This window comes from Ciconia boyciana, chromosome 3, assembly GCF_034638445.1.
Source record: "Ciconia boyciana chromosome 3, ASM3463844v1, whole genome shotgun sequence".
Lineage (NCBI taxonomy): Eukaryota > Metazoa > Chordata > Aves > Ciconiiformes > Ciconiidae > Ciconia > Ciconia boyciana.
This window is the reverse complement of record NC_132936.1, coordinates 69,595,682-69,619,290: the sequence shown is the minus strand read 5'-3', so window position 1 is coordinate 69,619,290 and position 23,609 is coordinate 69,595,682. Positions and strand designations below refer to the sequence as shown.

The 23,609-nt window shown below is 39.9% G+C and overlaps 1 protein-coding gene across 7 annotated transcripts in view; it reads left to right on the top strand.

Annotated features, from left to right (window-relative positions):
- Positions 1-23,609, top strand: part of ARID1B (AT-rich interaction domain 1B) — a 337,147-nt gene that overhangs the window by 239,866 nt on the left and 73,672 nt on the right. For all 7 annotated transcript variants that reach the window (XM_072856051.1, XM_072856055.1, XM_072856053.1 and 4 more), the window contains one exon: positions 11,855-11,944. In XM_072856051.1, the coding sequence (XP_072712152.1) occupies positions 11,855-11,944 (90 nt within the window). The remainder of the gene's footprint in view (positions 1-11,854; positions 11,945-23,609) is intronic.

Here is a 23,609-nt window from a genome sequence, read left to right as displayed (position 1 = left end):
ACCACCACTACTGGTATGTTATATGGCATGGACTCTTTTCAAAGATTATTTGAAGGAGAGAAGGCTACCATATGAAAGTGAATTCGTAATACTGTATTTTTTGTTGAAGTTTTACAGATACCCTAAAATAATGGCAAAACAAGAAAGGGGATTATATCCTTGTAAAATGGATATGATCCCCCTGTCTAGAAAGATTATTTTAACACATCTATCAATATTTCCCCCTTGGCTTCTCCGGAGGCAAAAATCTTGCAACAGCTTGTTGCAAGGAAGATGCATGCTGTTCATTGGCATCCGGACCAGAAAAAAACAAAACACAAAATGCCATTGACGTAGCTATGTTCTTAATCACTGCTAGTGCACAAAACATCTATTCAGCAGTTTTGCAAATCCAGAATGCTTACAAATGAAATACATGAATGTTTCACATAGCAGTAGTTTAAAACCCTTTCTTTTGAAGGGTTTGAACAACATTTAGAGTTTTTCTGTCTTTTGACAAGAGGAAAAATAAGCAAATTGTGAGGCACTCTAGCTCGAGGCATTGCTTCTAGCATATGGAGCATCTAACCTGTGATAGCTATTAGAATTCAGCCCAGGTCACAACTGATGAATAATCTGTTGTCTCAAGGCTTCGTGAAATAACTAAATAGTCTCAATCTAGTTTCTTGAGGAGAGCCCATGCTACAAAAGGCACTACCAAAACTGCTGTCATACCCATAGTCTGGCCAGAGAGATCAGGGAGATGTCCTTCCTTCTCTGCAGAGGTGGTCTTCCCAGAGCAGGTGCACCAGATGAAATGAGACAGAGACACGCTGTTGGAGTTTCTCCTGTTAGGTTCTCCTGACAACAGAGGGTTTCGTATTTCAGCAACATCAACCTGCTGTTTTTCATCAGCTCTAAGTTAAGCATCAGATAGAAAAACAATAAATCGCCAAAACCAGCATGCCCTGGGTGGTTATCTTTTAGGGGTAGTTTTTGGTTTTAAGTGTTTTCAGTTGCTTAATATTTGGTTTACCAATGTTTATATTTCACAGTCACACATTTCAGTTTCGGTGTTTAATTGCTGTGTAAGGCAGCGACGAACATTTTTGCCCCATGGACTGAACATCCTGCAGGGTCCAGGAAGCATGGCACTGAGGGTTGTCCAGCACCCTACAAAGGCTTCACGTAAACCTCCCCCAGACGGCCAGATGGGTAGCGCTCCCATCCCCATAGCTGTGCTCTGCCCCATACCTGGTTTGTCCTCTTTGTTGATTCCTGCCAGGCCTGTTTTCACCATCCTGACAATTGCCGAACGGCCAGCACGGCGGGGCATCTGCTGCTGTGCACACCATGGCAGCACGCGTACGGCAGGCCACTTCTTGTAGCTCTGTGAGTCATTAGTAGCCCCGTGCTGGTACAAATCCACCTAGAATATGACGGCTGTTGAAATCCAATTAAAATCTTTGCATAATTATGCATGTGCTCTGGTTCACGTAGCAAAATTCAAATATACTTAACCACAGCCGCCAAGATTTGACAGGTATGTTTGTTGTTAGTTTTAGATGTATACTTTAAGGCCATCCTTGGACAATTATTGTTTACATTTAATCATTAACCTGTGCATTTCTTTCTAACTGTTTTTGCTCAACCCACTTATGTTTTTGTCAAGAAATTTAATACGGTGTATATTTGTTTTTGAACATTTGGGGTTTTTTATTCTGTCATTATTTGGCTACACAAACATAGATTCTTTTTCCTTCTTTGTGTTGCCAAATAGGGTATTAATTTGTGTATTATCATAAATTTAAAGGTTGTCTTTCACTCTCTTGTCCTTTGCAATACTAAGCAGTGATTGATGAGTGAATGGGAAAAGTCTCTCACGTTTCCATCAGTATGTTTTTGTTGTTGACAGATGGTGGTTATACCTAGATAAAATAGAGCATAAATGTTGTAAGTGGTTTGGTTTCTGTGATGGGATAGGCTGTTGCAGTTTTCAGTTTTTCAGTGGACTGTGTATCACTGCCATTAGAGATATTTAAAGCGGCCTTCATGCTTCATAGTTAGTGTCAGACTTGACTAGACGGAAACGTGGTGTGTCCCTTCTTAGAAGAAGGAACTCGAACAATTGCAAATATGGCTTGAATTAATTCTGGGCCAGCTAGAAAATAGACATTTAGCCTCAAAAGAAGAACATTTTCACTACCTCCAGATAATAATTTTTTTAAAAATTAATGAACAGCAAGATATTCTCTCTCCTCCTTAGGGACAGAATTCATGCAGGTTGAGCTGCGGCTTAAAAGATTCGAACAGCCCTTTAACAGCATCACTCCGTAGGTAGATATGGAAGTCAAATTGCAAAGCAGGTTTTTAGAAAGCAAACACAAAAGAACAACTCACTCCGGTGGCGAGCTTTTCTGTTTGTTCCCCATCTCCAGATAAGAGTGGACTCAAATTATTGTGATGTGTTGATTGATTACAGCCGTTAAGTTTCTTAGTAATCAGTTTCATCACTTATTCTCAATTCACGCTTGCACCTTTGATTTCTCTTCCACAACAGGGTGATGTGGGTTGTCGTTGACTAATGAAGAACAGAATTGGTTTCGGCGTGAGACAAACGGAATGCCGACACCAATCCCAAAATGCATTAATCTTTAATAATCCACATCTGCATGTTTATAAATGATATAACCAGGGGTTGCTAATGTTGATACTCCCCCTTCCAAACAGAAGCTGACATAGAAGTTGGCGTTTGCAAACTGCATGAGAGGCACATGGCCGTGCGTGGTGTGTGTGACCTTGCGGAGGGAGCTCGATGGATGAAAGTTCTCAGTTGATTAAAAATACATGAAGAATTGCGCCGCTTCTGCACCGGTCTTTGGAGCTTATCGTTGTCAAGCGAGATGAAATATGGCATGATAGATCTTGTCTTTAGGAAGATCAGACCCACCAAATGGTTTTTGGAAGTGGGTTAGCCTCAAGGTGCTTTTATCCTTTATGCATTCAACTTGCCCTTTTCTCCCCCATCCCTGAGAACCGTTGAGACCAGGGCTGTGTAATATGCAATATAACACAATAAGAAAAAGCTAGATTATCTAAGAGTTTATTCCTTTTGAAGATAATATTAATGAGAACACATACGTTTTGCTACTAAAATGCCCGTTAATCACAGGCGATGGACTAGTATGAGAAGTAGCAGGCAGGACTAGCAAAATAGTTCATTGCCACATATCAGCGCTGCTCCAATTTCCACCTGCTTGCCTGAACTTGAGAGAGTTGGGAGGAGAAGGGAGGAGTGAAACTCCATCGCTGCTGGTCTTTCGAGTTAATGCTGCCTGATGATGAATATTTATTCTGAGCAATTCTTATGCGTAGTTGGATCAAGGGGAAAGAAATATGGATAAGAAACAGCAATTCCAGTTCACATTCACCCTTTCTTTGGTATCTTGCATGTTTACAAACTGCAAATATTATAAATGAAAGTTGATGTACGGTTTTGTTAGAATTTGGCAATGTTAAAATTGGGAGTTAAGGTTTTTATTAGGTAGCAAATACTAGAAGTGTATGTCTGCTACATTTGTTGTGCTTCTCAGGCTCTTAAAAACAGTAGACATACTGAGGAACAGCTTAGAGAAAAACTCTCCTCGTATAGTTATAAATGCAGTCTAGAGAATGAGCATTGATAATGAAAAATTCTTCCTTTTGGAACTTGGATTAACTCTCTAAATGGAATTCTGAAGTTTTAAGTTTCAGGTGTGTGGCAGGGTAGGTTTCATTTCTAGAAGGAAGAAATGAGCCAAATATAAGGAAGAAATACTACCCTGTCCTTTGTTAGGAGCTTTTAGATATTTAGCACTTGCATCAATTACAATTTTATATTCTGGTTAATCGACATTTTATAAAGAAATTGAGAATGTTTTTTCTCTAGCCAAAGCATATGCTTTTTGCATTAACAAACATGTAATGTCGTGTCCCAAGTAATTACAAATGACTAAATCCGTGCAACCCTTTGCAATCTTCTACTTCAGTCTAAATGCAAGCAAAGCTGTCATTTTTATGAAAGGCTTAAAAGGACAGAGTGAAAAAATACAGTATGATTACAGGGTTTGGATTGTTCCCTAAAGAACATAGACACTTTTTTTCAACGGTTTGCACAAATTTAAGAAAATATAATTTATGAAATCTAAAAGCAATTCAGAGGCCCTGTAGAGGTGTGAGAGAAAGTGCTGGGCAAGCTGCGGCCGCAGCCTCTCCGAACCCCTCTCATCCCAATTCACGCCATTGCTTTGGAGGGACACGGTGACACAGAGTGCAAAACATGTGGAGGGGCGGTTAAATGAGACTTTAGAGAAAAAAAAGAAATTAAGTCAGTGGCTGAGCTTTGAAGAGGTCTGTCTAGTGCAGAGGAGCGAACGAGTGGGGAAGAAAGGAGCGAGAGCCTCATCTAATCTTTCTCCTGGGGACCCAGGTGGACAAATTGGCAACCCTGTTCACAGCCCTCCCCCCCCTCCTTTGTAGCGTAAGAACTGCTAATCGGATCCATGCTGCTGCAACTGTGGTTAGTTATTAACAGAATAAAAGCAGATTTCTTCAAAAGAATGGGTTGGGGAAAACGGCTATACAAAATTGCAAGGTTGTTAGAATCTTAAATGCACAGCAGTCGGTTTTTCCCTATTCTGAATTAGGCGATGAATATGGCCTTTCATCTGTCACTGTGCCCGTTTCTTCAGAAGGCAGCCAAACATTAAGCTTCTCAAACAAAAAAAAAAATTGTTTGAAAGGAAAAATATTGGGGAGCAGGAAGAATAGGAAAACGAGAAGGAGAAATCAGGTTTTGTTTTTATTAATTTGGCCTGGTGAGAGAAATAGGAGCTTGCCTGCTCTATTCAGTTCCTGCCTGCCAGCCTCTGGGAGCCACCATTTCTGAATGTGGGGATTAGAAAAGATTTAACTGGTTGCTATCCTGGGCTGCGCCATTCTGGATTGGCCTCCAGCAGAAATACCCTGGGCTGGGAACTCTCCCGAGCTTAATGGAAATAAGGCATTAAATGACTGCGGAGTTAGGCAGAGGTGAAAGCAGAAAGAATTTGATCCCCCAAAATGAACATAACTGTAAAGTGAAATTACAGGTCTGGGGTGGGTGTTATTGAGGATAGAGAAGCAGCGATCCCTAGATTTAGACCGACTTATGCCTTCGCTTATATAAATAAATAAATGATTCATCCTTAATTTTGAGGAGCTCTAGTGCCTTCCTGGTTTGCAGCAGGATTTTGAAATTTGTTGGAGAGGACTAGTCCTCAGGCAGGCAGGTGCTTGCTGTGGCCTACTGGAAATCCATTCGTTATTCGGGTGGGTCGCAGCCTTTTGAAGATTGCCGTTGACAGCTTGCTTTGAGCTTTTTACCAAACTCTCAGGAAAGAATGCTGTGGTGCTGTGGTGCTTCACTTCGGTCCAAACGCAGAGGTGACTTCTGGATAGATAGGGCGTGGATGAAACAGACCCGCTTGCAGTGGCTGCTGCTGCCCTCCCTTCCCCTCCCAAGCAAAGTGAGCTTTGGCCTTGGGGGGCAATATATTTGCTTTCCTGCCCCTTGCCACTCAGCCCGTTGTCAGTTTAGGCAGTACTAACAATTATTTCACTTTAAAGTCTTCATACCTTACTCAGAGGTTACACAACCTGGGAATAAAACTTGGATGTCTAATTTGGCAGACCCCAGTTTCAGCTACTTAATTATTTTTTTTTTAAGTCCATAATATAATGAATTATTCTGTAGTGAGGGTGACATTTGGATGGTGTTCCATAACTAATACCTTGGGACTACACACTGAATAATGAGGATGAAGCAAAATATTGAATAGCTACCTCATCCTGTCAGTGTCAACTTGGCTTTGAATTAAATGTTATATCATGTCAAACAAGTAGCTGCTGGTCATGAAATTAAGATGTTTTGCTATTGCATGTGTGCGGAGAAAAGTCAGAGCTAGGGTTCTGCAGGCCACCTTAGCTCAGTGTTGCATTTTTTAATGGAGATTTGAGAGCAATTTAGCACGTAGGTTACAGTGACATCTCTGGAACTTGCTCACAACCCAGTCCTTGATATGCTAAAGGTAACACAAATATGAAAAAGAAGATGGAGTGTAACTTTCAAGGATTAGTAGTCTGAGAATTATATACTTTAATGAGAAGTGGTTTTTTACCTTTTGTTGATTTTTACATGGATTGTGAGTGATACTTGTGTATGTTAGGGAATCTTGTGTCTTTGGAGCATGATGCATTTGTTTTAAGAAGTAATATGGAAAATCAGGCCCAGGCCTAACAACAGTCTTGATAACTTTTTGTAACGTGGTGCATCCATAAGTCTGGCTTAAGTTGATAATCTTCATGTTTACAGGCACTTTGCATTGCTGCGACGGAACAAATCAGCCGCTTGCAATCTCACCTTCAGCCACCAAAAGCATCCCAAGGCAGGAGGGCTCCGGACTTGGTCCTGAGCTCCCAGGTCAGAAAGGTGGAAAATGTCTTGGTGGGCAGGCAGCAGTGGATTACTAGCATTGCTGTTGCTAGCAAGGGGTTATTAGCTGCAGCATGGTGCTGAGCAGAGCCAGAAGGCTTGGTTCAAGCATGCTTGACTCTGCATATCCCCCCCAGAGTGGTTCACTGGGGCCACGGCTGCTGTATCTGAAAGGGTCCTCATGTCGCTGGCCTTTTAAAGCATCTGTGCTCAGGTTACTGGATAGATCCAAGGAAGGTTTTAATATTTTGCACGTCTTAATTTGGGGGGATATGCAGGCAGCCCTTGCTTTTTACTCAGGTGAATAAGTAATTTAAAAAATACTGTCGATACAACAGGAAACTTAGCTACAATGCATAAATTAAGGAAGAAAATAATCTTTATTCTTAAGGGGTCATAGGCTTTGTAAGATGAAAGAGATAACACAAACCACATGACCAGTTTCCCTTTATGCTACCCATAGAAAAATTTCTTTCCTTTGAGGTCATTTGCACCTCACTTCCAATTTCCTGAAAAGCTCGTTTAAAACAATCCCATATAGAAGCCTATTTATGACCTTTAATTTCTGATGTAGGGATCCAAGACCCAGAATGTCCCTTCCGGTCTGTAAGCCTTTACTGTCACATTGACTGTGTGTTATAATCCCATTATTTTATCAGATTTCATCTTAATCACTAGGTTTCCTGGACCTCATTATTCTTAAAAGGAAGTTGTTTCAAATTCCAGTAATGGTTTGAATATCATCTAAACATTGCGCTCTTTTTCCTCTGTGATATTTGGCTGCCAATATATTTTTAAAAAGAAGTCGCAAAATCACAGCTTTAGTTTTTGCCATGCTAAATAATACTCGCTCTTTCAGCCTCCTGTCATGTCATGCTGATAGCTGTTCTTGGTTCCCATTCCAGTTAGCATTAGGCTTTCTGGTTTTGAATGTGTGAAGGCTCACCAGTGACACATCTGCAATGGCATTACGTTTCCTTACCTCTACTGGAAACAGTTCTTCTAATTCATCCTAATAATAAATTTGTTTGATTCAGGGTGACATCAAATAGTTAGTTAAAACCGTTTGTAGGTTATAACCATTTGTAGGTCAACCAATATGGTCAGATTTTCCTTCCTTTTCTTCTCCCATTTCTGACTGATAACCCTACAGCTCTTCAGTTAGAAAAGGCCTGTTTCTGGTCCTGTGAGTATAAATGTTTGCATTTTTGTTACTCCAACCCAAAAGGTGGTCCAGTTTCCTAAATAGTATTTGGATCATCTTCTGTATTGACTAAGATTCCCTACTTTGTAATCAGCCAATGTCATTAATCCAGTCCTAGCTCTCAATTCCTAAATTAGATTGAGAATTGTCCCAAAGACAACCCACAGGATCTTTAACTTCTGCCTTTCCTCCAGCCTAACGTTCCCCTTTCAACACAGGCTGTGATCAGTCCCACGCCCTCCTGTTTCCCAGTTCCTCATGCATCTTAAAATTCCTGTGCTGATATCCCTTCTTCTCTTCTTAACTAGTAATTTCCCAGGGGGAACCTGTTATCACTGAAGTGCTTTCTTGATTCAATTGTTCAGGCACAATTCTGTGAGGTATTGTCCAACTGGTACAGGGTACCACTGCTGAGCATCCTCCAGTGTCATTACAGTGATGGGAGCAGAGAGCCCTCAGCATGTTTCAAAACGTTACTGATTTGGGCTGTAATTCATCGTAAGGACCCCTCCTCAGCAGGATATCAAAGGTCTGCTCTTTCTTGCTATGTTGGCTCTGAGGAATTTACTTTTTACACTTCAGCTGCAGATTTCATGGCTGTAGTCATAATGCAATCGCCGTTTAGTACTTTTCTCAATCCATCTTTTCCAAAGGTGCAGTGCAGTCTCTTCTGACTCAATTTCAAGCATAGATTTTCAGTGTCTCATGCAAAATGTCTAAAAGCATTTCTAACATAATTTTAAAAAATAGCAAACCAGCTTACAACTGCGCTATTAAGCATTTTTAAATTCCCTCACCTCTTCAACAGACTTTACTTTTTTTTTTTTTTTTTTTTTTAATAGCAGACATGGTATTAGGTAGGCTGCTGGTTTTCGTAGTTTTAACTAATTTTACAAGATAGCTATATAAATTTGAATACCATTTTGCTCCTCTGTTAAATCTACGTGAAAGAACTAGTGTGACAGTGTCTATCCTTTTAGCATGCATTATTGTTTTTGCTGTGATTTTGCGTAATAAAAATATTGTGAAACATCCCTAGTATTCACTTTGCGTAAGTTTTGGCAGGTGGAGTATCTCACCAATGTGGCAACAATACTATACAAAACATGGTAAAAGGTCATCCCTGTTTTAACTTCCATCTGTGTATCATTGGGTCAAAGGAGGCAGTAGTCTGTCAGTGAAAACAACTGTTGGGGTTTTTATCCTCTCTTAAATAGCTGTAGAATTTTATGTTTAAAAAGAAAATAGGTTGTTTTTCTTTTGTAGAAGTTTTCCTTCCCTAATAAAATACAAAAGTCTGTTCGTGTATTATTTCAAGTGTCTTCCAAGAATCCCAGCTACAATACTGTTTGAAAGAGAGAAGGATTAATATCATTTAAAGGAAAGAAATGGAAAATCTTTAAGGTCATTTCTTTTCATGACAAAGAAACTTAAAAAGCATGGCAGACAGGATCTTCAAAGGTTTTTAAAGTCCTGTCATCAGCTCCCAATCAATAGGAGTTAGATACCCAAATTAAGAGTTCAGTTCAAGTCTTCAAAGGTATTTGGGTGCTTAAACCTCCTTTTACCTCTCATATCACTTCTAAGGATAAAATGGCAGTTCGACTGAAAACAATTTGGTGAGATACTTTCACGTCCAGTACCTGGATAATTTGTAGCATAATGGCCACTTCTCTTGCAAGTTTGTTACTTGTTAGAATATGTGTAGAGTAGGTCTTGTTTACGAAATTGTTTTCCTTTGTGAAACAAAAATTTTGCTTCAAAGTTTTTTTAATACAAAAAAAAATCAGAAGTAAACTTTAAAAAGTGAACTAATGAAATAGCGTTGATGTTTGCAGAGGCTGATAATTTCAGTGAATGTGCAAAACTCCTGAGTCTGTATTCCCTAAGGATGCAGATGAAAACAATTTCTTTGTAACATGTTGTACATGCACTGTTCTAGGCTTTGGCTTTCCCAGTCCGTGCTTGCACATCTGCCTGTGCAGGATAAGGCTCCTGCCAGATAACTGAAGTTACTATTAATGTAAAAAATTAAAGACCATGTATAAATGTATTCAAAATATGTTGCCTAGCATGGATCTTCCATGCACTATTAATGTCTCTCAAAGTTTGCCAAGCCTCCACCTAAATGGTGATCCCACTGGGAGCTGTGTGGTGCGGTCAGGACTACCCCTGCCTTTTTTTTTTTTTTTTTTTTTTTTTTTTTTTAATGTATTTGTAAAAATCTTAGATATTTCAGATCTACTTGAAGTATTCTGTCTGAGAGCGGTGCCTCGGGCATACACAGTGGAAGTGGCAGTGCCCCATGTTAACATGGAATTGCTGTTTGTTTACAGTCTTGAGTCACTGAATCCTTCCTGTCAAGCAGAAAGCATTCATTATAATGCAGGCACTTACCATCTCCACAGCCCGCTCTTGAGTGACATCAAAACATAAGCCGGAATATTATTGTCATATGCCTTAGACTTCGTGAATGGGCCGTGGATCCCAAAGCCTCGGGCACTGAGTGGCATGTTTGGTCTTTTGGAGGAGCAATTCTGCCTCTAGTCCAGCATTTGCATCTCTGAGACAGTTGTCACAGCTGCTCCCAGTAATGTTGACTGTCATGTTTTTTAGTGCAGATGCACCTCATCTGAATAGCTAGGCAGTGGTTATACTCCATATTTTATGGATTTGCTTTTTGTTCTTTATCAATCTGGCCTTTCTTTAGGTGCTGAGAGCCAGTTGCTTTGAGGCTGGGAAGTGGACAGGGCAGAGCAGACATGTTTGCTTTCCTGCATTTACATCCAATTTGGGGCCCTTCATTGCTCTAAAGAAAGAGCAGCCCCTGCTGCCCCCCTGTCAGCCCGGCTCCCTGCGCCAGGACCGGCCGTGAGATTCTCACTCCTGCCACTGCGGAGGGGCGGCTGCTGAGCAGGAGGAAATGAGTCTCAGCAGGCACAAATCTATTGCCTGTGTTTTTATTCTTTCCATTTCTTTCAAACAGAAAACAATCTGAGCAGTTTCTGAGGATGAGGGATATAAATCTGTCTGCTGCTATTTATACCGTGCTCATCACTACAGTGTCTAAATGGTTAGAGTATGTATTTGTTGCCTAACCTGAGGTGGTCTTCAAGTCGCTTGGGCTGTCAAGAACAGGCATGTCTCAGACCAGGAGCGGAGAGGAGTCCCAGGAGACATCCAGGTCTCATTTTTACTCCTGCTCTGGCTGTGGCAGGTTGGCTGTTAGGCACAAGGCCGTTGGGGTGTTGTGCAGTGGGAGGGTGGTAGCGTGGACCTCCCTGCTTGACACAGTGTGGAATAGTGACCCAGAGGAGTGACTTGCATAAGTGCAGTAAGCACCTGCTTTACTATCCAGTGATATTGAAAGGGAACATTTAGTGTCCTGAGCCTCACAGACAGCACTGTGAGTGCTGTTCTTCTTTGGGTGGGTAGACAGCAGTGGATAAACCATGTGGGGTTTGATGAGGTTTTATGAGACCCATAAAAATGGGGCGGTCTGTTCTGGATGGATATTTTAATAAGCAAACATCTACCCTTCACTTTTATTTGAATAATAAGATACCCCTTTTCTGTCTGATCTCTTTCAAACATGCTTCACTTTCACCGCATACACCTCCATATTATTCTTTATTCCTGTATTCTACATGGACATTCATACAATATTAAAACCACTGATTCATTGAAACACTTTTTAAACTGTTGTTGTTAGTCATTTTTGTATTGACTGAATTTTTCATTGGTAATATTGTTGGCAGCAGTCCGTGTCTGCCTGGCTGGAGGCCAGTTTAAGCTCGGCAGGATGAGCCCTATTGTTCAGCAGACTTGGATTTTGTTAAACTCTCTAACAGAAATATGTGTCAGGAGATTTGCAGCTATAAATTGGATCATGTCGATGAGGTTGGGAACTCGCTCAATACAAAATTGAACATTTCGCCATGCCTGTTGCTAAATATGTTTATGCATGTTTCCTCCATGGGTTTCAGAAAAAAAAAAAAGGGAAAAAGTAGAAAAAAGCTAGACCTGTTGAGCTCTGTCTTTACCTTATACAGCCGGTACTTTCTTTGATGCTGAGTGGTTGAAAAATGCAGCAGGCTTGGGTTTGTGCATTGCAATGTTAAAAGCAAGTCTATTTTCCCTTTTTTCTCTGTGTGTTACAGGCAGTCAGATGCCACCGCAGCCTCCTGGCAGCCAGTCAGAATCCAGCTCCCACCCTGCCTTGAGCCAGTCGCCGATGCCACAGGACCGAGGTTTGTTAGGTGTTGGGGCTTTTTTAGTTGGTGCCAAATGCAGCCTTCATTTTGTTGCACATTAGCAATGTGAGATTTCCTGGTATTTCTTTTCTTTTCCCAGGGAAAGTAATGACATTCTTCATTGTAAAAGGCTCGGGGGGTTTCCTTCTCTGGGGAAAGAGCAATTGAATAGCAGGTTTTACCAAAATATAATTGGAAACAAGGCTTTCTCAAAATACAGTGAATGCCCAGAGTATAAAGGCAGTTTGCTGTAAATACTTGATTCATATCCTAGAGAATTCAACTTTTCGTTGTCTGTCTTGGAATTAAGATGTGTAGAAATAGTGCTAGCTACGAGCACTACCATTTTGCTACTGGTCTTAAAATTCTCATATCTGATTTCTTTGCATGGACATGATAGCTAGTCCTCTAGCCAGTTCTAGAAATAAAAATATCTTTAAATATAAAGGGAAATCAACTGTTTAGGTCAAATGGTTCAAAGATTTGGAAACCTTGCAAGGGAAAACCTTGCAGGCAACAGCACTGTTCTAAAAGGGTGCTTCCTAGCAAGTGCTCACAAAAATAAACAGAGCATTTTTTTTTCTTAATGTTACCATTTATAAAGTTTAAGCCCTTTTCCTTTCACCTCCTTCCCCCCTAGCTCATGAAAGATAGTTGTCACAGCTTTGTTGCGTGGTCATACCATCAACTGCTGTAAACTGGGCATCCTGTCCACGCAGTGGTTAACATGTGCCAGTGACAAGCTTGCAAAACAGACACATGATAACTGTGATAAACATGGAGTTATTTATGAAGTGCCCCTCCTAAAATGTCTTGCTACCAGAAATATTCCAAGTAGCACCATATGGGGATACCATAAATACTAGAAGTTTTCTCACAGTGAAACAAGTTGAACTCACAGAATGACAAATTTCTGGGATAGCATCCAGGAGGAACTAAGAGGACTCACAAAGAAGAGGAGAGAGTCTTAATTTTTGCTATTTTTCTGTGTTGGATGTCCCCTACTCCAGGAATGCTGATTAATGAGAACACGAAACACACAATTCCACACTCAACTCATTTGTTTTGTTTCCTTTTCAGGTTGTTCTTTATACACAGTTGTTAGTGCAGCGACTTTTTGTCCCCTTAAAAACTTATTAGAATAATGTACATGTTTGGTGAAAAAAGAATGGCCTCAGTACCCAATACAAATATATAATGTTTTGTGGGATAGAATGTCACAAGGCAGTGGGAATGGATCAGATTGAGGCTTTCAAGACCCAAGCATCTCAGAAAGATGTGTGCATTTCCTGGCACGACGGGGTCTTGGCACAAAATGTTACACTGCCCAGCAATAATTATTTCTGCAGTGTGTGTTCCTCACCTGGCTTTGGGGGACGAGTTAGGCAGGTCTGACAGAGCTGGAAGGTTTGAACATCTCTGTTGCTGCTGTAGAACAAAACTGGGGGTCATTGTATGGTCGAGGGAGGCAGAGGAGTATTCAAAAGTAAAACAGAGAAGACAGCTGCCATAACTGGGAGGTCAAACAAGTAAATAACAGTGAGAGAAATAAAATTTACAGATTTATTTAGTCTGGTTCTTCCTCTGTGCGGGGAGGTGAGAATTGTGGGTATGTTCTTAGAGAAAATGTATTTGGGAATGTTGCAATTTTTGCACTCTTCATATGCAAAATCTGGTGTAATATGCATGATCCTTGTGACCCAGCTTGTACAAGAAGTCCATTTGTTTCATGCAGCAGATATGAAATTTGTAACTAGCTAGGTCATATTGATTTTGCAGAACATGTTCCCCAAAGCTTCTCTAAAGTCTATGCTATACGCACATAAACATGCGTGCATTCCCTTTTGCGCCCTGTCATTGATTAGAGGCTCCTTTGAAATGGAAAACTTCACCTTTTAAAAAGGCTGTTACATTAGTTGATTCCTTTGCTTTCTTGAACTGGTTTCCACTGAACTTGAAGAAAGGAAGGAGGGGGAGTGATGGGGACTCAAAGGGAAGGTGCTTGTCATTTACTGATAAAAACCTGAGCAGAAAATCGTTGCTGCTAAGGACACCTGATCCGTAGGCATCTGTTACAGTAATTTAAACTCTTGGCTTACTGATACACTTTCTCCCTAAAAAAGAAAAGGAAAAAAAAAAATGAAAACAAAAAAAAACCAGAGACCCTCCATAGGATAAGGTAATGTTGTTTGGTTTAGCACTTTGTATAACATTTCTTTCCTTGTTTAGAGAGAGAATTGAATGAACACAAGACTACTAATCGTTTCTTCAGCAGAATCCTCTGCTCTCAATACTTGAAAAAAAATGTTTTTTACCAGATACCGTGAAGCTTGATTGACAGATGGAGTCTGAGCTGTAGCACTTCTGGATGCTAAACCACTACTTTGAACCATTAAGTTTACACTTATTTATTTTATTATGAAAGTGTTTGATTATATTTTACCTTCCTTTCCATGGTTACTCAGCACCCAGCTGGGATTTTTATGTTTGCCTGCCTAAGGCTATACATCCCCTGTCATACAGTGCAGCATGAAAAAATGAGCATAGTTTTACGTGTACATTCTGTGTGTGGAAGGAGGGGAGTGGTAACATAGGTACGTATGTACAGTAATAGGAATTTCTTGGAGGACTGGATTTTCTGTGCTCTCAGTAAGCATAACAATGCTTACTTTTTAAAAACAATTTGAAAATTTTTCATGTCCTGCTCAAGCTGTAGGACATTTGGACCTGGCTCAGCGTAAAAGGAGCATGCTATTCTAGGCAGCCCACTTCTGTTCTTGTCCCAGAATCAGTAACTGGCCGCTGTTGTTTGATGCCCGGTCAGTGCAACTTTTTCAGTTCTACCATGTTCTATTCAGTTCTATTGTCTACCTAGGCAATAAGAAATTGCATGTACTTTTATGTAACCTGTGTGTAACCTGTGTTTCAGCTCACATGTCTTTGAAAGTACTGGGACTTCAACTAAGTCCCATATACCTTAATGGACTGTTGGAGCTGGAGAGCTCTGGAGAAGAGGGAGCAGGCTGTGCAGGACTGGGGTCAGAAGTCTCTTCTTAGAGAAGCAAGAGTAGCCATTCCCGCTCACATACACATGCATTTAACTGCTGCTGAATCCCAGCAATTACCATTACTTGGGGATACCACATGAAAATGTAGTCTAACTAAGCTAGTCATTGAAACTTGCTATGCTTTTGACAGGGAAATGGGATGCATGTTTTACTCCGTTTCTGATACAGCTACTCCAGATTTTTCTTTACTATGATCAAAAGTAGGGTTTTGATTTTTTGTGTTTATTGAAGTCAAAGCTTTTTATAAACTTTAGTTACATCAGCCCCCAGAGGTAGGGCAGCAGTGATACCACAGCTGTCATAACCATTTGGCAAATAATTGAGGTACACAGTCGCTTGAGTTCCCTATATTCAGCTGTACTTGCTCATCTCATCTGTTTGGGTTTTGGAAGCCGCACTTTGAGGATGTGCTTAGTAGCCAAAACTGCTCGGTGGGTTAGAAGTTATTTGTATGGATCAAATAGAAACTCAGCATATCCAAATTGACCCCCTAAATCAGTTTCCTGAAGCTGCAGCATGAAAAAGAAGCCATCCATCCTAGCCATTAGCTTATACTCCCACTCTTACTTTTGTAACCTAACGGAGATGGCCAACTGCGTTATATGAATACTCGCCTATGAAACACTAATAGGAGAATATGTGTCACAATAACATTGAAATAGGCACTTTTACCCCTGCAGAAATGAATGGTTCCTTACCTAATTTTGAAAAAGCTTAGAAAACTTACCTACTTTTAAGTAGTATTTTTCATGCTTATCCAGCTGGATATGTACATGTCAGGTTTCAGTCTTATATTAAAATAGTGAATTGGGAGCTCCTGAAAACCATTGAATTTAATGGAAACAGTTAATGACTTCATGTTATTACTCTAGCAAGCACTTTCATAATGGGGATACTTAAAGAAGCCTTATTTATTAGTGCAAATGTATATGGGTCAGAATTAATTTTTAAAAAATCTTTAATTGTTTTCCCCTTATAATTTTCACAGCGGTACGTAGTTAAATATTCATGATAATGCTGATGATATGCTAAAGGTCTGAAATAGATCTGGAGTCTCAAAATCAACACAGGTTATTTAACCCTTTTCATCTAATGCACCATTGGGGACTTGCTCAGTGAAATCCCAGAGCACTGGAATAATTAGAAGATAGTAATGAGGATTTAATTAGTCCTTGAGATATGCTGAAATAGGACCACTGAGAACTTTTCTGTTTGGACATGGATTGCAAGCAGAATTGATGCTGTTGCAGCTGCTGTGATGTGCTGGAAAATGTATTCTATTGCTGGAGGCAGTTTCATGGCACCATTCTGTGCCTGTCAGATCTGTGTGGAAAGTGCCCGGAGTAAGCACCTCCAAAATTGTTGAGTAGTAGCCTTCCTCTTCTCTGTCACCTCCTCGCAATACCTTTTCTTTTTTCCTTTTTTATGTCATTCTTTCCGTTCTAGTTTTATTTCTTTCCATTACTGACATGATCCAGCTTTTGAGGATTGTTGTACAGTTGTATGCTCTATTAAAAACATCACAGACAGGGACAGGGAGTAAGAAACTGCAGGCTTGTAGGAGTACAGGTGTTATACTAAGCAAAATTTGGATCTTTTTGACACAACTGCTTGTGAGCTTTATCCTCAGATCTAGTCCTTATTTAGTATTAGATCTTCACAGAAGTGATATTTATCAGTAGCTGCAGTGTAGTAAATTTAAATAGCTTTTTTCGCAGCCAAGATGTTATCCAGCAAGAGGTAGTAACAGATGGGATGTGATCAGGCATTTTGATGTTCTCTTTGTGCTTCCCTATAAACACTAAGTAGCAACTGAATTCCTGTAACTACAATTTCCTGATTTGCCTGTTAGATTTCATACAGGTATTTTTCTCCCATTTAACTGTTTTCTGGGTGTGCTTATTTGTACACAGTCATCACATAAATTCCACTGTCATGTATTTTCTTCTAACAAAATATAAATGTTTCTGCTTGTGTGGAAGACACAGAATACCAATCTGATGTTTTGCACCTACAATTCTTGATCAGTTTTATGGCTTAATACTGACATTTGATGATAGAGATTCTTTTCCCTGAAATCTATTTTCTTCTTAAAAAAGAAACCAGAAGGAAGAAAATAGATCAAAGAATTCTTATTGCAACAAAAAAGATACTGTAGTTTGCTTTTAGATCTTAAAAAGACTTTTTCCCTGAGAATACATTTTTCGCTCTCATTTGGGGATTTGGGATCTATTCAGAGCACTGAGGAGCTAGAGAATAAAATGATTCTTGTCATTAAAATTCTTCTGCTTGCCATGTTAACGATGACACCACTTAAGGTTAAATCAGACTTGGTAATAAGTTTACTTGATGTAGACTGAAGTGTTTCAGGCTCTTAAAGAAAGATGCTTGAGACATGCACTGAGTGCAAAGCCACAGGTATGTTTGAGTGCCTGTTCTGCACAAGGCGTTCTCCAAGTGGGTCAGTGTGGAGGAGCTGAGCTCCAGCTGGTATGCAGGAACACCGTGCCAGGCTGGGAGGAAATCTTCATGCCTGGAAAACTGGGGTTAGAGGAATTGTGCGCTCATCAGCCAGAAAAGTGCATCATGTAAGAAGGAAAAGCAGGTTTTAGTTGAAACTGTCACATGGCTTTACAGGGAGTTATTTCATTGCAAGGCTAGCTCTGTAAAACATCTCTCTTTCGTCTCAAGTCACATGATGAAGTAGGAACATAAGGAGCTGATCTCTGTATGTTCCTACGCATACAGAGCTGATCTCTGTATGTTCCTGTGTTCTGCGAAGGAAGAGCCATGCAGTAGTGCCATGTGCTAAACTTCTTTGGTGACTCAAAAAGTTATGTTAGTTTCTCAATTTGGTGAGTCCTAAATTTATCAACAGTCTTTAAAAAAGATCAGGCCATCATTGGTTTTTGCCACTATATTTTTAATTTGATTGTAAAAGTGGAAGTGTAGTGCACTGAAATGTAGTGTTGGTCTGATAAGCAGCTTTTTAAATGTATACACACTATTTTTCTTTGCTATTTTAATTGCAATAGCACCCAAACCCCCCATTTTTGTACCTGTTTGTATTGTACTACATCATGTAGCAATGCGCAACAAAAAAAGCTTACAATATGTCTACTTTGATTAGTAATCAAGATCTTTGGGATAAAAGGTTACTGGTTTTCACTCTGAGCTGTGGGAGTGAATGTCTGTCTGTCTGTCTCTCAAGCATTGCAGGAAGACCTGCTTTCCTTGCCCGAAAGTATTAGAAATGATGTTACTCTGCCAAACCAGGTTAATTCTTAAAGCAATCAGTTGCTGTTTCAGGGTGCTGGTTTCAGACTGTCGTTGGATTTTGAGCATACACCAGCCAGTCTCAGCTTTAGGTTGATCTGATTAGTTGTGGCCTACACTACATTACAGCAGTATTCGCCATCTGCAAGAAGAACTGAAGGAGGAAAGGGTATGATTTACATAGGATAAGCCACGCTGGGAGACAGCAAAACTGCAGAAGTAGGATTTGAAGCAGATAATAATATCTGTACAATCAACATCCAGAGTCAGGTCTCCCAAGTAAATTTTGTATACTAGCAGCTGGTCATTGCTTTCTTCTTGCTGATGTTAAATCTTGTTATACTTGGGGATGAATCTTTATTTCATTTTTTAAACTAAATTGGGGATTCTCTTTTTGAGATTAGAGAGCAGAATTGAATTATTCTGAGAGAGTTTATATAGTTGCCAGCAGAGAGACTTCTCAATAGAAAAGTTTCCACTGACTTCGTTAGGCAGCCGCCCAGATTCCCTGCCTCTAGGCTCAGGGAGTGAGATGAGCCACAAGCAGTCACTGATGAAGAGCTTGACAAAGTGACAGTCGATGTTCCTGTCACCAGGCTCGATGTAAAGTTACTGAGTATGATCCCTGTCCCTGGGACAGCTTCCCATCATGGCCTATAAACTGGGAGCCGCCTGTGGTCTGCCTGTTCAACAGCACCATCATTTCCAGGACACTCTGCTCCCTCCGTACCTACCTTACACTTTTTATGAAGCTTCTCTAAAAATAAAGAACTTCTGATCTAAGACCCTTTATGTCTTTTTAAGTTAATATATAGGACAGTGGGCTGAAATCTGTATAATGTATATATTAATAGCTAACACTGGATAGTTCTTTCCATCCCAAAGGATCCCAAAAGTCTGCAGAATAAATGCTCATGAGGGAACAGCTGCAAATCAAGGAAGGGAAGAATCAGTCAAATCGTAACTCATGGTAAAATGAGACCGAGACGAAGGCATTCTGGGACTTAGGACGACACACTGATTTTGTATTTTTGAAAAAATATTATGATTTATTTTACGTGTGTGCAAGACAGAAAAGACACATCATGTATATTTTAGTCTTGTCTACAAAATCCATATGTATCTCATGGTATTCAATATATTTACTTAATGAAAAGCAAGATCTGAGTTGATCCATGGAACCTTTGAACAGGAGTCTCCAGGGAGGCTAAATTTTTCAAACCTGAAATTTAGACCATTAAGCCTGTAGGCCTTGCACATTACGTGTTGACAAATGCCGTTCCTTCTTTGCTCTCCTCCATGACTTTCCTAAGTATGCATGTTATTAGGAAAACTTAGACAAACGTGGATTGTATAAAGCAGGTGGACTCTTCAGGTTTTTCATATTGTTGCTCAGATTAATTCCAGCAGCCCAGGCTACTTACTGAAATTGAGGATTCCTTTCAGGGGCAATTGGGAGGATGGGGTGGGGTGCTTTTGTACTGCAATTCACCGTTACCCTGATTTTCCGAGCACCATAGTAAAAGCATCTTGTGTAAGGCATGTTACAGTAACAAATTATATGTAAGATGGTGGATGAGCAATGGGTTTTTTATTCTGTCTGTGCATCAGCATCGTCACAAATGTCTTTCCTTCTCTGCCCTCAGTATAGCACTTAAAATTTACATCAGAGATCATTACGCAAGGTTTGCATTAGGAAAGGTTGGATATTTCTTCCCCAGCTACCATCTGGGTAATCTGTCTGATCCTTCCCCAGATTCTAATTTATCAGTGATAGATTATATGAATTTCAAGGCTAGGCAGTAGCAGAGGGAGGTTTAGGGGTGGGAAAAATTTAAACATTATTGCATGCTATACATAGACCAGGTTTTGTAATATCAGAGAGAGAAGCGGAGGAGATTCAGCCAGTTAACCTAATAGCACAGCTGGTAAAACACTAGGGGGTCTGGGTTAAAACCTTAGCTAGGTCATTAGTTTCCATCTTCCCTAAAGCTATTCACATTGTGAAGAGAAGCAGTCAGACAAATAAACAGTGAGGAGACTGTAAGATAGATATTAATGCATAAAAAGAAAATAGTTTAAAAAAAAATAAAAATCAAATCCAGCACTTTTTCTTAAACAGAACATTGATCCTTTTGTGAAAAGGAGAAATAGCACAGTGATCTTTGCAGGAAGCCCCGATTTTGCTAAGGTGATGTTTTCCGTAACTGCTATTTCACATAAGCAAAGAAACATCCTTTGCTCAATGGGTGTGAAGAAATGTGGCGGTCGTTCTGCAGATATTAGGAGATGCCAACGTGAAAATGTCCAGGTACCAAAGGGAAACCATGTCACTGTTACTCTGGCCCAGAGAACTTCGGACATTTTTAGTGGCACCACAATGGACTTGGAGAAGACAACAAGGTTTTATTTGGGCTGAAGAGCGAGCTCAATGTAGAAATTAATTTTTTTTTTTTCATGGTTAATGGGGAAACAATAAAGAACTTTCTCCTAAAAACTCTTTGGGACTTTTTAAAAAAATAGATTGTGATTGGAGAAAGAAATCAGGTTTTAAAAATCTTTTTTTAGCTTTTATATGAGTAAAAAGCTTATTATCAAGAATATTATTAGCCGCCTTGTTAGAGGCTAAAGAATAAGCCTCTTAATTTCTCCTGCGTCAGTGGTCTCAGTACATTTTTTTATGCTACTACCCTTCAGTTGCCCAAGTTGCTTGTAAGCAGAAGTGTTCAGTCAGTACCAGGGATGTTCGCAAAGATCTGGTGTATTCAATACCTAAGTATTACCCATGTCAGTGCTGCTGCTTGGGACACATCTAACAGGTTCATACCAGAGCCATGCAAAGATACTGTATTGGTGCAGTGCTGTAACTTAGCTGTGTTAAATATGGATCAGAATCTTGTTTGCCATCTGCTTGTGAAGGTGTTTTATTTATTTGATTTATATTTTTTTTACCAGCCTGTTAACTGGACAGGAATATTGAGAATTGGTATTTGCATCACCTAAATGAGGTTTACTCTGCAAGCTGATCTACTTATGCTCACCAACCCATCACACTGTAGTGTATATTACTAAGTCGGATGTTCCACGTATGACATACGTAGGTTTCATATGTGCTGTCACCAGTCCAACTGGGCATATTTTAGTAAGGCTGGCTTCTGGAAAGTGAGAATAAGAGCTGAGGGAAGTACATTATCTTGAATGTAAAGAAATCTTGTGCCTGCTTGCTCTAGAGGCCAGTTTTCTTATGCCACCCACATGGTGTCACTTCATTTTCTTGGGTTGTATTCTGGTACGTGGGTCAAACCTTCCCCAATTTCTTCATTGCTGTTATTTGTTTAGACTTGTATAAAAGTTTTGGCTGCTTAGATTTTTTCCAGTATCTGAATCTCTCTCACTGTGTCCTTTTTAATGTATATTTCAAGTAGCACCTTAGGAGGAGGTACCATGCCATTCTTTGCCAGTGACAGTAAGTAGTTTGTGGCCAGGTAGCACTGGCCGTCCGTAAGCAATGGCACCACAGTATTTTCTTAGCTCCTACCGTCTGTAAGCCACTCATCTCCCGGTTTGACCACACCATTTGAAGATGTTTGTTCCAGTACCATCAGCAGTCTGTGCAGACAACCTGGTTGCATATTTAGGGTCCTGGTATCTCAGGCTTACGTGAGAGTAACGAACTCTTTCAATCACTAAAACACTTCATTAATGTGTGAATCTTGTTCTGTTGGATGTTTCCTCGCGGTGCTCTGTGGACATGTTTAGCTAGGCCAAAACCCAGACATGGTTCACCAGTCCAAAGACTTCCTGAGCTGTCCTTGCTATGTGAGACGGGTGGGCTAGGGAGAATTTCAGTCTTAACTGTGATCTTCCTGAGCATCCTCCCGTGCTAACAGGTTGCCAAATTATATCCGCTGCACAGAATATTGTGTTTCATTTGTTTAGCTTTACCCTTCCACTTCTGTCTCAGTGTTGCTTACCCATGGATGGGCTACATTTGGGAGTCACCACTTTAGATCCATCTTAATTCTGTTGTATTCTCTGGTGAAAATGCTGAGATAGTGAATGCAACCCAAACGGCTGTCTGAGGAGGGAAAGTCTGCCAAAAACTGTGTCATGGGTGTGCAAACATTTGCTTTTTTCTCAAGGGTACTGGCCAGTGCCTTGCTAACATACCAAGCATTGGAAATATTCCACACACACACATGTTTTTTCATTTATAGGTAGTGGAAAATATCTCTTTTCACATATTTAATTTTTTTGAGCTGATTTGTAAGTGGATAATTTTATGTTATTTTCCTCTAATTATTTGATGATTAGTGAATGCATCCAATCTGTTTCTGCTTTTGTCATTCCATGATTTTCAGAGTAATAAGCCTGTCTAGCTCCTTCTTTAGCCTCTGCCCTTGAACAAGGGGAGCTTCTTTATTCCTTACTTAGAAGGGCTCCTCAGCTGGTTTGGTCCCATGTTTTGTCACTAAGCATGCCTCTCTAGAAGGAGCAATAGCTTGATGTATTTTTTCTTATGTAAGTTCTTTTTTACAAAGTACCGTGCAAGTTGTATCTCTCCTCATTTTTTATTTATCAAATGTGTAATTTAATGATGATCTGCTATCATTGTAAAGTCCAAAGTTTTCCTGAGCTTAAAATGAGTAAGTGTTCCATGTGTTTTCAGGTTTAATTCATTCATGAAAATCAATGCACTACTCCTGGCTAAATCAAAAGACCTCTCATTGACCGTGGGTTAAGTGTGTGCCAGTAGACAGTTGCTGTCCATCAGCTGATATGCAGTAACTTGTTACTTTGCAGTCACTTCCTTTGTGTTTGAGCTCCTGCTTTCCTGGAAAGGTTTTTTCATATTCAAGCCAAGACTTTAAAATATCAAAAGAATCCATTTCAGATTTTACAGCAATACCCAGCACATTCAGTGGGTGTTTTTCATAGTTAATGCTAAAGAGATAGTATTCCACAAACATGGTTTTGTATTGGTCAGTGTACAAATGTAATTAAGACAACCTTAGTGCATAATTTCATGAGGCTTTAGTAATTTACTGTTGTTTATCTGTTTTGTGTATACATATGCATGAGGGAAAAACAAGATTTTAAATGTTTTTACAAAGGCATTACAAATGGTATTAGCAATATAATGTATGTTACCAGATGGTAGTACTGTATAGGACAACAGAAGCTTCATTTTTATCTTTTCCTGTATCAAAGGAGCAGAAACGCTTCTATCATAAGCATTACCTGTTTTATATTTTTTCTCTATATTTTGCTAAAAAGAAAGAAGAAAAATATGCTGCTACCTGACCATTTTTAAACTT